Below are 15,764 nucleotides of genomic sequence, written 5' to 3'. Positions count from 1 at the left end.
CCACAGTTTTCTGGTTGGGGAATGTTTTAATAGACGCTGTGGGTACAACATCACCGATACACTTGCTAATAAACTCGCTCACCGAATCAGCGTATTCGTCAATGTTGTTGTTTGACGCAATGTGGAACATATCCCAATCCACGTGATCGAAGCAATCTTGAAGTGTGGAATCAGATTGGTCGGACCAGCATTGAACAGACCTGAGCGCGGGAGCTTCCTGTTTTAGTTTCTGTGTGTAGGCTGGGAGCAACAAAATGGAGTCATGATTAGCTTTTCCGAAAGGAGGGCGGGGGAGGGCCTTATATGCGTTGCGGAAGTTAGAATAACAATGATCCAGGGTATTACCAGCTCTGGTAGCACAATCGATATGCTGATAGAATTTAGGGAGTCTTGTTTTCAGATTAGCCTTGTTAAAATCCCCAGCTACAATTAATGCAGCCTCAGGATATGTGGTTTCCAGTCAAATAAAGTTTGTTCAGGGCCATCGATGTGTCTGCTTGGGGGGGAATATATGCGGCTGCGATTATAATCAAAGAGAATTCCCTTGGTAGATAATGCGGTCGACATTTGATTGTGAGGAATTCTAAGTCAGGTGAACAGAAGGACTTGAGTTCCTGTATGTTGTTATGAAAACACCACTTCTCGTTAATCATAAGGCATACGCCCCCGCCCCTCTTCTTACCAGAATGATGTTTGTTTCTGTCGGCGCGATGCGTGAAGAAACCAGCTGGCTGTACCGACTCCGATAGCGTGTCTCGAGTGAGCCATGTTTTCGTGAAGCAAAGAAGTTACAGTCTCTGATGTCTGGAATCCTTTGCTCTGATGGAATCCTTTGCTCTGATGGAATCCTTTGCTCTGATGGAATCCTTTGCTCTGATGGAATCCTTTGCTCTGATGGAATCCTTTGCTCTGATGGAATCCTTTGCTCTGATGGAATCTTTTGCTCTGATGGAATCTTTTGCTCTGATGGAATCCTTTGTTCTGATGGAATCCTTTGTTCTGATGGAATCCTTTGTTCTGATGGAATCCTTTGTTCTGATGGAATCCTTTGTTCTGATGGAATCCTTTGCTCTGATGGAATCCTTTGTTCTGATGGAATCCTTTGCTCTGATGGAATGGTTATGTTCTGATGGAATCCTTTGTTCTGATGGAATCCTTTGTTCTGATGGAATGGTTATGTTCTGATGGAATCCTTTGCTCTGATGGAATCCTTTGTTCTGATGGAATCCTTTGCTCTGATGGAATGGTTATGTTCTGATGGAATCCTTTGTTCTGATGGAATCCTTTGTTCTGATGGAATCCTTTGTTCTGATGGAATGGTTATGTTCTGATGGAATCCTTTGCTCTGATGGAATCCTTTGTTCTGATGGAATCCTTTGCTCTGATGGAATCCTTTGCTCTGATGGAATCCTTTGCTCCGATGGAATCCTTTGTTCTGATGGAATCCTTTGCTCTGATGGAATCCTTTGCTCTGATGGAATCCTTTGCTCCGATGGAATCCTTTGTTCTGATGGAATCCTTTGTTCTGATGGAATGGTTATGTTCTTATTGGGGATTTTCAAATGAATAATTTTTCATATTTTACAAATGTTTGCGTTTAACTTAAATTTTTAGAAGCAAAAACATGTACGTTTTAAAGCATCTGTTGTCAACTCCGTCACTGATGGTTAACCATACTTCAGATCTATCATTGTTGTCAATATTCTGAATACATCTTTTAATCACTCTTCTGCAGTATTACAGCATTAAATTATTAAACTATTTGCTGTTCTAGACTTGTTTGCCTTATAAATATTATTTTATGTTGTGAATCTATAAAAATGCGCCAACCTTTTTATGAAATTAGCCCTGAAGCATTACATATTTGAATAATCTAATGTAAGAATGAAACAATTAAAGGCCCATTGTTGGACAATGAAAAACAAAATGCCTTTTATGGTGTCGGAGTCAACATAAATCCAGTTAGTGGCATTTTATGTAAACCATTTTTTAAAATAATAATTAAGAGGTTTTTCCTTTCAATGGTATGATGGCTAAAATATTGGACTATCAAAATATGTATTTAAATGTTAACACATATGAAGAAAATTATTGGTTAATTTTGTATTTATTTTTTTGGGGGGGGGGGGGGGACTGATGTCCCCGTCTTTCAAGAATCCCTGTGCTCCATATATATGGAAATTAGCATATTTCATGCATCACTGTGATTCACATTTCAAACTGTGTTCTTCTCATTTATAACCCATTAGAGAGACTGCTGGCTTTGTGGCTAATAGCGATACTTCACTGTGAGCACTGCCATAGATTATAATAAATACACTTTGTTTCTAGCCCTAAATAGTTGTCCAATGTTCCTGCCTCGGCATCAAATTGACTTGATATTAGTCTCCCTGATAACATTTTTAAAAAAGACACTCCAAGAAGTTGTTGCTCATAAATATACCATTGTTAACATTATTGTTCTTGCAACCTGCTCCCCCCCCCCCCTTGAGGGGCTATTTTATTATTTCCCATAAAAAGAACAACAGGGCTGTATCGTTGAAAGACTATTTTCTCCCCTGATTCCTGTATCTCTCCATTTTACACTGTTTTCAACTCAGGTCATTGCGGGGGGGGTGCGGGTGCGGGTGCGTGCGTGTGTGTATGTGTGTGTGTGTGTGTGTGTTCACTCTCCTGGTACTTTATTTAATTTATTAAGCTTTATTTAACCTTTATTTAACTAGACAAATCAGTGAAGAACTTATTCATATTTACAATGACAGCCTATCCCCGGCAAAACCCAGACAGTCAATTGTGTTATGCCTTATGGGACTCCCAATCACGGCCGGTGGTGGATACAGCCTGGAATCGAACCAGGGTCTGTAGTGACGCCTGTAGCATCAGAGATGCAGTGCCTTAGACCGCAATGAGCCAATCAGGAGCCCGAGATAAGAACCTACCAGAAGTAGAAGTTCATAAGCCACAACTCACACAACTGTGTTAAAACAACCCCCTGTCTACACTGTGTTAAAACAACCCCCTGTCTACACTGTGTTAAAACAACCCCCTGTCTACACTGTGTTAAAACAACCCCCTGTCTACACTGTGTTAAAACAACCCCCTGTCTACACTGTGTTAAAACAACCCCCTGTCTACACTGTGTTAAAACAACCCCCCGTCTACACTGTGTTAAAACAACCCCCCGTCTACACTGTGTTAAAACAACCCCCTGTCTACACTGTGTTAAAACAACCCCCTGTCTACACTGTGTTAAAACAACCCCCTGTCTACACTGTGTTAAAACAACCCCCTGTCTACACTGTGTTAAAACAACCCCCTGTCTACACTGTGTTAAAACAACCCCCTGTCTACACTGTGTTAAAACAACCCCCTGTCTACACTGTGTTAAAACAACCCCCTGTCTACACTGTGTTAAAACAACCCCCTGTCTACACTGTGTTAAAACAACCCCCTGTCTACACTGTGTTAAAACAACCCCCTGTCTACACTGTGTTAAAACAACCCCCTGTCTACACTGTGTTAAAACAACCCCCTGTCTACACTGTGTTAAAACAACCCCCTGTCTACACTGTGTTAAAAGCTACTGTTTCTCTCTTTTTCTTCCTTTGCTTCTCTTTCCTCTTCTCAGACTGGTCCCAGGAGCGAAACCAAACACAGTCTCCTCGCCTTTCCGAAAATGACCCTGGGACCCGAGCCTTGCCTTTCCGAGAGGAGCCTATCAGGAGCCAGCAGTCAGTCAGCAGCAGTCAGCCTATTTGCACTACAGCGACCTTGTTGGAGGGCTGGTACAAGACAGGTGTTGACCAACAGTAATAACTAGGGGGCAAGGCAGAGGCTGATGGAGGGAGGGAAGAGGAGGGGGGTGGTGGAGAGGGAAGGAAGAGGGGGGGAGGGGGAGAGTTTTGAAGAGGAGGGGGTTTGGAGGGAATGAAGAGGAGGGGGTTTGGAGGGAATAAAGAGGAGGGGGGAGTGAAGGAAGAGGAGGGGGAGGGGCTGGAGAGGGAAGGAAGAGGAGGGAGGGGCTAGAGAGGGAAGGAGGGGGAGGGGCTAGAGAGGGTTGGAAGAGGAGGGGGAGGGGCTGGAGAGGGAAGGAAGAGGAGGGGCTAGAGAGGGAAGGAAGGGGAGGGGGAGGGGCTAGAGAGGGACGGAAGAGGAGGGGGAGGGGCTGGAGAGGGAAGGAAGAGGAGGGGGAGGGGCTAGAGAGGGTTGGAAGAGGGGGGGAGGGGCTAGAGAGAGAAGGAAGAGGAGGGGGAGGGTCTGGAGAGGGAAGGAAGAGGAAGGGGAGGGGCTAGAGAGGGAAGGAGGGGGAGGGGCTAGAGAGGGAAGGAAGAGGAGGGGGTAGGGGGGTACTGGAGTGAACATGGAGGGAGGGTCCTGTCGCCTGACTTGAAAATCGTGACTTTTATGACCTCACCCCAACGGCACCGTGACAACGACAAAGATGACGACACGGTTTTGCACGGATGGAAAACCATGCAGACTGAGATGTGCTATTGCTGGGGGTGGTCACATTGCCAAAACCTTGTTTGTTTGTGTTGTCAATCCGTTTACGCACCGTGTATAGCGCTAGCTAGCATTTTCTAATTATTCTCGTGTACTTGTCTGTTTACGTTTAGTTTTTGTAACGGTTTGTGTTATGTGCCAAAGAGGACTTTTGAGGCATGTTGTTGATCATTGCAATTTGATTTGAATGTCTCTTGCTGTGTGTATTATTTTCTTACATAAAAAAATCACCTTTTTACAAAACTGGCTTGTGTGCTTCTTCTTCTTTCTCTTTTAAGGTTGAAATCTGGCTTGTGTGCTTCTTCTTCTTTCTCTTTTAAGGTTGAAAACTGGCTTGTGTGCTTCTTCTTCTTTCTCTTTTAAGGTTGAAATCTGGCTTGTGTGCTTCTTCTTCTTTCTCTTTTAAGGTTGAAAACTGGCTTGTGTGCTTCTTATTCTTTCTCTTTTAATGTTGAAAACTGACTTGTGTGCTTCTTCTTCTTCTATCTCTTTTAAGGTTGAGATCTACACACACACACATATATACAGTTGAAGACGGAAGTTTACATACACCTTAGCCAAATACATTTAAACTCAGTTTTTTACCATTCCTGACAAAATTCCCTGTCTTAGGTCAGTTAGGATCGCCACTTTATTTTAAGAATGTGAAATATCAGAATAATAGTAGAGAGAATTATTTATTTCAGCTTTCATTTATTTCATCACATTCCCAGTGGGTCAGAAGTTTCCTTTAAATTGTTTAACTTGGGTCACACGTTTCGGGTAGCCTTTCACAAGCTTCCCACAATAAGTTGGGTGAATTGTGGCCCATTCCTCCTGACAGAGCTGGTGTAACTGAGTCAGGTGTGTAAGGCCTCCTTGCTCGCACACGCTTTTTCAGTTCTGCCCACAAATGTTCTATAGGATTGAGGTCAGGGCTTTGTGATGGCCACACCAATACCTTGACTTTGTTGTCCTTAAGCCATTTTGCCACAACTTTGGAAGTATGCTTGGGGTCACTGTCCATTTGGAAGACCCATTTGCGACCAAGCTTTAACTTCCTGACTGATGTCTTGAGATGTTGCTTCAATATATCCACATAATTTTCCTGCCTCATGATGCCTTCTATTTTGTGAAGTGCACCAGCCCTCCTGCAGCAAAGCAACCCCACAACATGATGATGCCACCCCCGTGCTTCACGGTTGGGATGGTGTTCTTTGGCTTGCAATCCTCCCTTTTTCCTCCAAACATAAAGATGGTCATTATGGCCAAACAGTTCCATTTTTGTTTCATCAGACCAGAGGACATTTCTCCAAAGAGTACGATCTTTGTCCCCATGTGCAGTTGCAAACCGTAGTCTGTCTTTTTTATAGCGGTTTTGGAGCAGTGGCTTCTTCCTTGCTGAGCGGCCTTTCAGGTTATGTCGATATAGGACTCGTTTTACTGTGGGTATAGATACTTTTGTACCTGTTTCCTCCAGCATCTTCACAAGGTCCTTTGGTGTTGTTCTGGGATTGATTTGCACTTTTCGCACCCAATTAAGTTCATTTCTAGGAGACAGAATGAGTCTCCTTCCTGAGCGGTATGATGGCTGCGTGGTCCCATGGTGTTTATACTTGCGTACTATTGTTTGTACAGATGAACGTGGTACCTTCAGGCGTTTGAAGGTCTTAGCTGATTTTTCTTGGATTTTCCCATGGTCAAGCAAAGAGGCACTGAGTTTGAAGGTAGGCCTTGAAATAAATCCACAGGTACACCTCCAATTGACTCAAATGATGTCATTTAGCCTATCAGAAGCTTCTAAAGCCATGACATAATTTTCTGGAATTTTCCAAGCTGTTTAAAGGCACAGTCAACTTAGTGTATGTAAACTTCTGACCCACTGGAATTGTGATACAGTGAATTATAAGTAAAATAATCTGTCTGTAAACAATTGTTGGAAAAATTAACAGTGTCCTGCATAAAGTAGATGTCCTAACCGACTTGCCAAAACTACAGTTTGTTAACAAGAAATGTGTGTAGTGGTTGAAAAACGAGTTTTAATGAATCCAACCTAAGTGTATGTAAACTTCTGACTTCAACTGTATATATAAACTCAGCAAAAAAAGAAACATACCTTTTTAGAACCTTGTCTTTCAAAGATAATTCGTAAAAATCCAAATAACCACAGATATTCATTGTAAAGTGTTAAAACACTGTTTCCCATGCTTGTTCAATAAACCATAAACAATTAATGAACATGCACCTGTGGAACGGTCGTTAAGACACTAACAGCTTACAGACGGTAGGCAATTAAGGTCACAGTTATGAAAACTTAGGACACTAAAGAGTCCTTTCTATTGACTCTGAAAAACACCAAAAGAAAGATGCCCAGGGTCCCTGCTCATCTGCATGAACGTGCCTTAGGCATGCTGCAAGGAGGCATGAGGACTGCAGATGTGGCCAGGGCAATACATTTCAATGTCCGTACTGTGAGATGCCTAAGACAGCGCTACAGGGAGACAGGATGGACAAATGATCTCCCTTGCAGTGGCAGACCACGTGTAACAACACCTGCACAGGATCGGTACATCCGAACATCACACCTGCGGGACAGGTATAGGGTGGCAACAACAACTGTCTGAGTTACACCAGGAACACACAATCCCTCTATCACTGCTCAGACTGTCCGCAATAGGCTGAGAGAGGTTGGACTGAGGGCTTGTAGGCCTGTTGTAAGGCAGGTCCTCACCAGACATCACCGGCAACAATGTCGCCTATGGGCATAAACCACCGTCACTGGACCAGACAGGACTTGCAAAAAGTGCTCTTAACTGACGAGTCACGGTTTTGTCTCACCAAGGGTGATGGTCGGATTCGCGCTTATCGTCGAAGGAATGAGCGTTACACTGAGGCCTGTACTCTGAAGCGGGATCGATTTTGGAGGTGGAGGGTCCGTCATGGTCTGGGGAGGTGGGTCACAGGATCATCGGACTGAGCTTGTTGTCATTGCAGGCAATCTCAACGCTGTGCGCTACAGGGACGACCTCCTCCTCCCTCATGTGGTTCCCTTCCTGCAGGCTCATCCTGACATGACCCTCCAGCATGACAATGCCACCAGCCATGCTGCTCGTTCTGTGCATGATTTCCTGCAAGACAGGGATGTCAGTGTTCTGTTCACACTTATTTTAAAATATATATAATTTAATCAACAGTCAAGAGACTAAACAGAGAACATCCCTGGTCGTCCCTACTGCCTCTGATCTGGTGGACTCACTAAACAGAGAACATCCCTGGTCATTCCTACTGCCTCTGATCTGGAGGACTCACTAAACAGAGAACATCCCTGGTCGTCCCTACTGCCTCTGATCTGGTGGACTCACTAAACAGAGAACATCCCTGGTCATCCCTACTGCCTCTGATCTGGAGGACTCACTAAACAGAGAACATCCCTGGTCATCCCTACTGCCTCTGATCTGGTGGACTCACTAAACAGAGAACATCCCTGGTCATCCCTACTGCCTCTGATCTGGTGGACTCACTAAACAGAGAACATCCCTGGTCATCCCTACTGCCTCTGATCTGGTGGACTCACTAAACAGAGAACATCCCTGGTCATCCCTACTGCCTCTGATCTGGTGGACTCACTAAACAGAGAACATCCCTGGTCATCCCTACTGCCTCTGATCTGGAGGACTCACTAAACAGAGAACATCCCTGGTCATCCCTACTGCCTCTGATCTGGTGGACTCACTAAACAGAGAACATCCCTGGTCATCCCTACTGCCTCTGATCTGGTGGACTCACTAAACAGAGAACATCCCTGGTCATCCCTACTGCCTCTGATCTGGTGGACTCACTAAACAGAGAACATCCCTGGTCATCCCTACTGCCTCTGATCTGGTGGACTCACTAAACAGAGAACATCCCTGGTCATCCCTACTGCCTCTGATCTGGTGGACTCACTAAACAGAGAACATCCCTGGTCATCCCTACTGCCTCTGATCTGGTGGACTCACTAAACAGAGAACATCCCTGTCATCCCTACTGCCTCTGATCTGGAGGACTCACTAAACAGAGAACATCCCTGGTCATCCCTACTGCCTCTGATCTGGTGGACTCACTAAACAGAGAACATCCCTGTCATCCCTACTGCCTCTAATCTGGTGGACTCACTAAACAGAGAACATCCCTGGTCAGACCCAACTGCCTCTGATCTGGTGGACTCACTAAACAGAGAACATCCCTGGTCATCCCTACTGCCTCTGATCTGGTGGACTCACTAAACAGAGAACATCCCTGGTCATCCCTACTGCCTCTGATCTGGAGGACTCACTAAACAGAGAACATCCCTGCTCATCCCTACTGCCTCTGATCTGGAGGACTCACTAAACAGAGAACATCCCTGGTCATCCCTACTGCCTCTGATCTGGTGGACTCACTAAACAGAGAACATCCCTGGTCATCCCTACTGCCTCTGATCTGGTGGACTCACTAAACAGAGAACATCCCTGGTCATCCCTACTGCCTCTGATCTGGTGGACTCACTAAACAGAGAACATCCCTGGTCATCCCTACTGCCTCTGATCTGGTGGACTCACTAAACAGATAACATCCCTGGTCATCCCTACTGCCTCTGATCTGGTGGACTCACTAAACAGAGAACATCCCTGGTCATCCCTACTGCCTCTGATCTGGAGGACTCACTAAACAGAGAACATCCCTGGTCATCCCTACTGCCTCTGATCTGGTGGACTCACTAAACAGAGAACATCCCTGGTCATCCCTACTGCCTCTGATCTGGTGGACTCACTAAACAGAGAACATCCCTGGTCATCCCTACTGCCTCTGATCTGGTGGACTCACTAAACAGAGAACATCCCTGGTCATCCCTACTGCCTCTGATCTGGTGGACTCACTAAACAGAGAACATCCCTGGTCATCCCTACTGCCTCTGATCTGGAGGACTCACTAAACAGAGAACATCCCTGGTCATCCCTACTGCCTCTGATCTGGTGGACTCACTAAACAGAGAACATCCCTGGTCATCCCTACTGCCTCTGATCTGGTGGACTCACTAAACAGAGAACATCCCTGGTCATCCCTACTGCCTCTGATCTGGTGGACTCACTAAACAGAGAACATCCCTGGTCATCCCTACTGCCTCTGATCTGGTGGACTCACTAAACAGATAACATCCCTGGTCATCCCTACTGCCTCTGATCTGGTGGACTCACTAAACAGAGAACATCCCTGGTCATCCCTACTGCCTCTGATCTGGTGGACTCACTAAACAGATAACATCCCTGGTCATCCCTACTGCCTCGGATCTGGTGGACTCACTAAACAGAGAACATCCCTGGTCATCCCTACTGCCTCTGATCTGGAGGACTCACTAAACAGAGAACATCCCTGGTCATCCCTACTGCCTCTGATCTGGTGGACTCACTAAACAGAGAACATCCCTGGTCATCCCTACTGCCTCTGATCTGGTGGACTCACTAAACAGAGAACATCCCTGGTCATCCCTACTGCCTCTGATCTGGTGGACTCACTAAACAGAGAACATCCCTGGTCATCCCTACTGCCTCTGATCTGGTGGACTCACTAAACAGAGAACATCCCTGGTCATCCCTACTGCCTCTGATCTGGTGGACTCACTAAACAGAGAACATCCCTGGTCATCCCTACTGCCTCTGATCTGGTGGACTCACTAAACAGAGAACATCCCTGGTCATCCCTACTGCCTCTGATCTGGTGGACTCACTAAACAGAGAACATCCCTGGTCATCCCTACTGCCTCTGATCTGGTGGACTCACTAAACAGAGAACATCCCTGGTCATCCCTACTGCCTCTGATCTGGAGGACTCACTAAACAGAGAACATCCCTGGTCATCCCTACTGCCTCTGATCTGGTGGACTCACTAAACAGAGAACATCCCTGGTCATCCCTACTGCCTCTGATCTGGTGGACTCACTAAACAGAGAACATCCCTGGTCATCCCTACTGCCTCTGATCTGGTGGACTCACTAAACAGAGAACATCCCTGGTCATCTCTACTGCCTCTGATCTAGAGGACTCACTAAACAGAGAACATCCCTGGTCATCTCTACTGCCTCTGATCTGGTGGACTCACTAAACAGAGAACATCCCTGGTCAGACCCAACTGCCTCTGATCTGGTGGACTCACTAAACAGAGAACATCCCTGGTCATCCCTACTGCCTCTGATCTGGTGGACTCACTAAACAGAGAACATCCCTGGTCATCCCTACTGCCTCTGATCTGGTGGACTCACTAAACAGAGAACATCCCTGGTCATCTCTACTGCCTCTGATCTAGAGGACTCACTAAACAGAGAACATCCCTGGTCATCTCTACTGCCTCTGATCTGGTGGACTCACTAAACAGAGAACATCCCTGGTCATCTCTACTGCCTCTGATCTGGAGGACTCACTAAACAGAGAACATCCCTGGTCAGACCCAACTGCCTCTGATCTGGTGGACTCACTAAACAGAGAACATCCCTGGTCATCCCTACTGCCTCTGATCTGGTGGACTCACTAAACAGAGAACATCCCTGGTCATCCCTACTGCCTCTGATCTGGTGGACTCACTAAACAGAGAACATCCCTGGTCATCTCTACTGCCTCTGATCTAGAGGACTCACTAAACAGAGAACATCCCTGGTTGTCTCTACTGCCTCTGATCTGGAGGACTCACTAAACAGAGAACATCCCTGGTCATCTCTACTGCCTCTGATCTGGTGGACTCACTAAACAGAGAACATCCCTGGTCATCCCTACTGCCTCTGATCTGGTGGACTCACTAAACAGAGAACATCCCTGGTTATCTCTACTGCCTCTGATCTGGAGGACTCACTAAACAGAGAACATCCCTGGTCATCCCTACTGCCTCTGATCTGGTGGACTCACTAAACAGAGAACATCCCTGTCATCCCTACTGCCTCAGATCTGGCAGACTCACTAAACAGAGAACATCCCTGGTCATCCCTACTGCCTCTGATCTGGTGGACTCACTAAACACAGAACATCCCTGGTCATCCCTACTGCCTCTGATCTGGTGGACTCTCACTAAACAGAGAACATCCCTGATCATCCCTACTGCCTCTGATCTGGTGGACTCACTAAACAGAGAACATCCCTGGTCATCCCTACTGCCTCTGATCTGGTGGACCCACTAAACAGAGAACATCCCTGGTCATCTCTATCGTCTCTGATCTGGAGGACTCACTAAACAGAGAACATCCCTGGTCATCCCTACTGCCTCTGATCTGGTGGACTCACTAAACAGAGAACATCCCTGGTCATCCCTACTGCCTCTGATCTGGTGGACTCACAAATGCATTGTTTAATTATGTCAGTGTTGGAGTGTGCCCCTGGCTCTCCGTAAATTAAAAAAAACAAGAAATATGTGCCTTCTGGTTTGCTTAATATGAGGCATGTGAAATGATTTATGCATTTACTTTTGATAGATATTTAAGTATATTTAAAACAAGATACTTTCAGACTTCTACTCAAGTGGTATTTTACTGGGTGACTCTCACTTTTATTTGAGTCATTTTCTATTAAGGTATCTTTACTTTTACTCAATTGGGTACTTTTTCCACCAATGGTGTGTGTGTGTGTGTGTGTGTATTGGGTACTTTTCCACCACTGCCTTTGACAGTTCCATTGTGGCCCTTAAGGAACAGAAATTACCCCTATGATTGCCCGATGGCAGTTTTATGACGATGTTTACGATACCTGTACGATTGAGAGACCAGGTAAGCTGTGTGTGTGTGTTTGTGTGTTTACAGTGCCCCACTAGGCTGCTCTACCCCCTCTACCCCCCCTGTTAGACCCCCGGCCCTGGTTAGCCTACTCTCTACCCCCCTGTTCAACCCCCGGCCCTGGTTAGCCTACTCTCTACCTCTCCCAGTAATGGATTCCAGTCCGGTAAGAATGAGGAATCTGCATGCGTCGCAAACTTATCTCAGGAGGGTGATGCAGTGGAGCGTCCGCTTCGAGTGGAGTGGAGGGGGGGGTCGAATGGCCTCGCGGGGGAGATATATCGATGCAGACGTTTTCCCATTACCAGGGCCTCTCCCGGGGAGGATTCCGCCGCCGAACAGGCCGACGTGATCTAAATGAAATGTGGTTGGTTTCCCCAGCGACGCTGTCTATAAATCACCACCTCCACCCGATGGGAGGTATAGAAATACCTTGTCACTTCTCTTCCCAGTCCTGCCGACCGCCGTAGGGAGAGACAAGGAGAGACTGAACGAGAAGGTTTCAGGCAACACATTGTACGTTGTCGGAGGTGTATCATCATGCCAGGTGACAGAACCAAGTCGTAGTCTCCTGATGCAGGTAGACTTATGACCCTTTACGCAGAATTACACATTCAATCTGTTCCCTTCAATAAAATTAATTATCTACCCTTGCCTAACCTTAGTCAAAAGTCCAAATCAAGGGGTATATTTGTTTTATTGAAATTCTTGTAAATCTTCTAGACTTGGGTTTTAAACTCACCTGACCCCAATGACATGACATGACCTTTGCCATTTACTTCTGAGTGAATGTTGTGATTGTGATATGAATACGGTACTGCCCTCTAGTGGCGTCATCAGGTGTTTTTCGCTGGTACGTTAGTTGGGTGTACAGTAACAGAGAAACTGAATATTTGCGATAGTGTCATGTTTCCTTACAACAAAGACATTTAAAAATGATTGCTGAATGATTGCCAAATAATGCACAATTATTAAACCAATTGAAATGCTTAATTTGAGCCGAATCCTGGCACCTCTCCGTTTTGGGCTGTTTTTTCGTTCCGGGACCTATTTGGACGGATCCGGTAACTCTCGTGGCATGCAAAATAATTGTCACTTTTTGCATTGTAAAACTTATAATTAAAGCCATCAAAATTCATTTTAGTTGACTCTTCGTTAATTCCCCTCCTCCTCCCATAACTATAATGGGATTCACTTTCTATGATCTCGCTCCCCCGCTCTGCTCTGATAGACAAAGCCTGCAACTCTCATCTCTCCAGCATTGCAATTAATTATGTATTACCTCATAGAGCCGCGCGTAGGGTTCTGGAGGAGCTGCAGCACGCCTGATAAATTGAAATACATTTGACAAAAATATATAGAATTACTGCTGTCTGTTCAGAAATAAATGAAATTATTCAGAATAGTTTACGACGCCATTAGAAAGCATTAAATGTTTCCTAGCTGTAGTAGAGTGTGAGAGAGGCTTTTGGCATTAGCGCATATGCAATCATCAGAGAGAGAGCAGCACATCACTGGGTGAGTCAGTGAAACTGGAAAGCATTTTTAGAACTATCATTTCCTCCTCGTATTGTAGCCTAGACTATGTGTCTCCACACACCTAAGCTACTGACTGATTCAAGACACGGTCGTTTTCATTGATCTCAGTTTGTCCGTGTCAAAGTGGCCTGTCATTTCGATCATTTGCGCGGTATTGTGGCGCTTTCACGACAACTGGGAACTCGAAAAAAAACGAGGTCGAATCACGACGTCAGTGGTCTTCAGTGTCGGAAAGTCGGCGCTCTAGAAAGAGGCCAGATTTCCTCCCTTGGAAATCAGTGTTGGATGACGGTTCACAACGCAACTAGGATGATATGCACGCAATGCTTTATTATAAAGGTTGTGTTTTTTTCTCATGCGTTCCGGTACCCGCGTCTCGCGCTCACGTTTTATTCCGGCAGCTCCCGATTTACAAATTAAACACTAACGTTAGCTAGCTACAACAAAAAGTAAATCGCACGACTAAGCTAATAGCCTAGCTCCGAGACAACAACTAAGGTTGTATCCATGTAGCTACGTAGCATTTGAACCATCTCAACGATGAGGTATCCCAGCTACCAATGAGGAACCGACCCAGAAGCGGTCCTCTTCCGGGGACCGGTGTTGTGCCGAACATCTCCCCCCTGACAGAAACCACTCTTCTAATTTCCTTAGTTTTGTGGCTAGAGTCAAATAATAATTAATGTATGTGTGTTATATTAAACATAGAGGAGGGAGTAAAATGTTGGCAAGCATAAACATTTCAGAACAACTATGGCTGAATTATTATCCTTACACTTTTAAAAATACTAGTCGAATAAGACATGGGAGAGATAACGAATTTTGGAAAATAGATTTATTTATAGACTAATACAAAAATCAGTATCGGATTTAGGTATGGGCGACATCTTGCCGGGGCGCCCCGGGTGCAGACGAGGGGGGTTCGCCCAGGGCGCCATACAAGCTAGAACCGCCACATACACTTGTAACAAATAGCCAAACCGAAAACTGTAGACAAAACTGCTTTTTGCTACTAAGATCAGTGAAATGTAGGCTAAACTGACAACGGAGTGAAGAGCAGAAATCTCAACAAGCAAGTAGCAGCAATGAAGAACGCCAAGGAGGGAGAATTCTGGCAGGGGGGAGATTTTAGGCACAACACAGGAACTGATTGAATCGGCCTGGAATCAGGTGTCCTACTCAGCCCGGAATCAAAACGAATGACCGCCGGCCAAAACCCTCCCCTAACCCGGACAACGCTGGGCCAATTGTGGGTCGCCTCATCGGTCTCCTTGTCGCAGCCGGCATCTGTAGCAACGCAGTGTCCTAGACTGTTGCGCCACTCGGGATGCCCGATCCACAACGTTTTTTGTTTTTGTTTTCTCTCCAATTTCGTGGTATCCAATTGTTGTATTAGCTACTATCTTGTCTCATCGCTACAAGTCCCGTACGGGCTCGGGAGAGACGAAGGTTGAAAGTCATGTGTCCTCCGATACATAATCCAACCAAGCCGCACGGCTTCTTAACACAGTGCGCATCCCAACCCGGAAGCCAGCCGCACCAATGTGTCGGAGGAAACACTGTGCACCTGGCAACCTTGGTTAGCGCGCACTGCGCCCGGCCCGCCACAGGAGTCGCTGGTGCGCGATGAGACAAGTATATCCCTACCGGCCAAGCCCTCCCTAACCCGGACGACGCTAGGCCAATTGTGCGTCACCCCACGGACCTCCCGGTCGCGGCCGGTTACGACAGAGCCTGGGCACGAACCCAGAGTCTCTGGTGGCACAGCTGGCGCTGCAGTACAGCGCCCTTAACCACTGCACCACCCGGGAGACCACCGCAACGTTTTTAATGCTTATCAATTGACTTGCACACAGTATCAAAATACTAAAATACTACTGAAACCTCTTAAAGAATTTAATTTAAATGTTAATTATGTTTTGGGATCACAGAAATGAGAAAATATGGAAAAAATTATATTATATATAATTAT

At 45.9% G+C, this 15,764-nt stretch overlaps 1 protein-coding gene across 2 annotated transcripts in view; it reads left to right on the top strand.

Moving 5' to 3' along the window:
• The window catches only part of LOC139379105 (ADAM metallopeptidase domain 19a), a 203,415-nt gene extending 199,566 nt beyond the window's left edge, over positions 1–3,849 (top strand). For both annotated transcript variants that reach the window (XM_071121927.1, XM_071121926.1), the window contains exon 23: positions 3,629–3,849. In XM_071121927.1, coding sequence (XP_070978028.1) covers positions 3,629–3,680 — 52 coding nt within the window. In that variant the 3' untranslated portion in view covers positions 3,681–3,849. The remainder of the gene's footprint in view (positions 1–3,628) is intronic.
• The last annotated feature ends 11,915 nt before the right edge of the window (positions 3,850–15,764 follow it).

This window comes from Oncorhynchus clarkii, chromosome 21 (assembly GCF_045791955.1).
Source record: "Oncorhynchus clarkii lewisi isolate Uvic-CL-2024 chromosome 21, UVic_Ocla_1.0, whole genome shotgun sequence".
In the NCBI taxonomy this organism is placed as follows: domain Eukaryota; kingdom Metazoa; phylum Chordata; class Actinopteri; order Salmoniformes; family Salmonidae; genus Oncorhynchus; species Oncorhynchus clarkii.
Note: the sequence above shows the minus strand (reverse complement) of the source record. Positions and strands in the feature narration are given on the sequence as shown.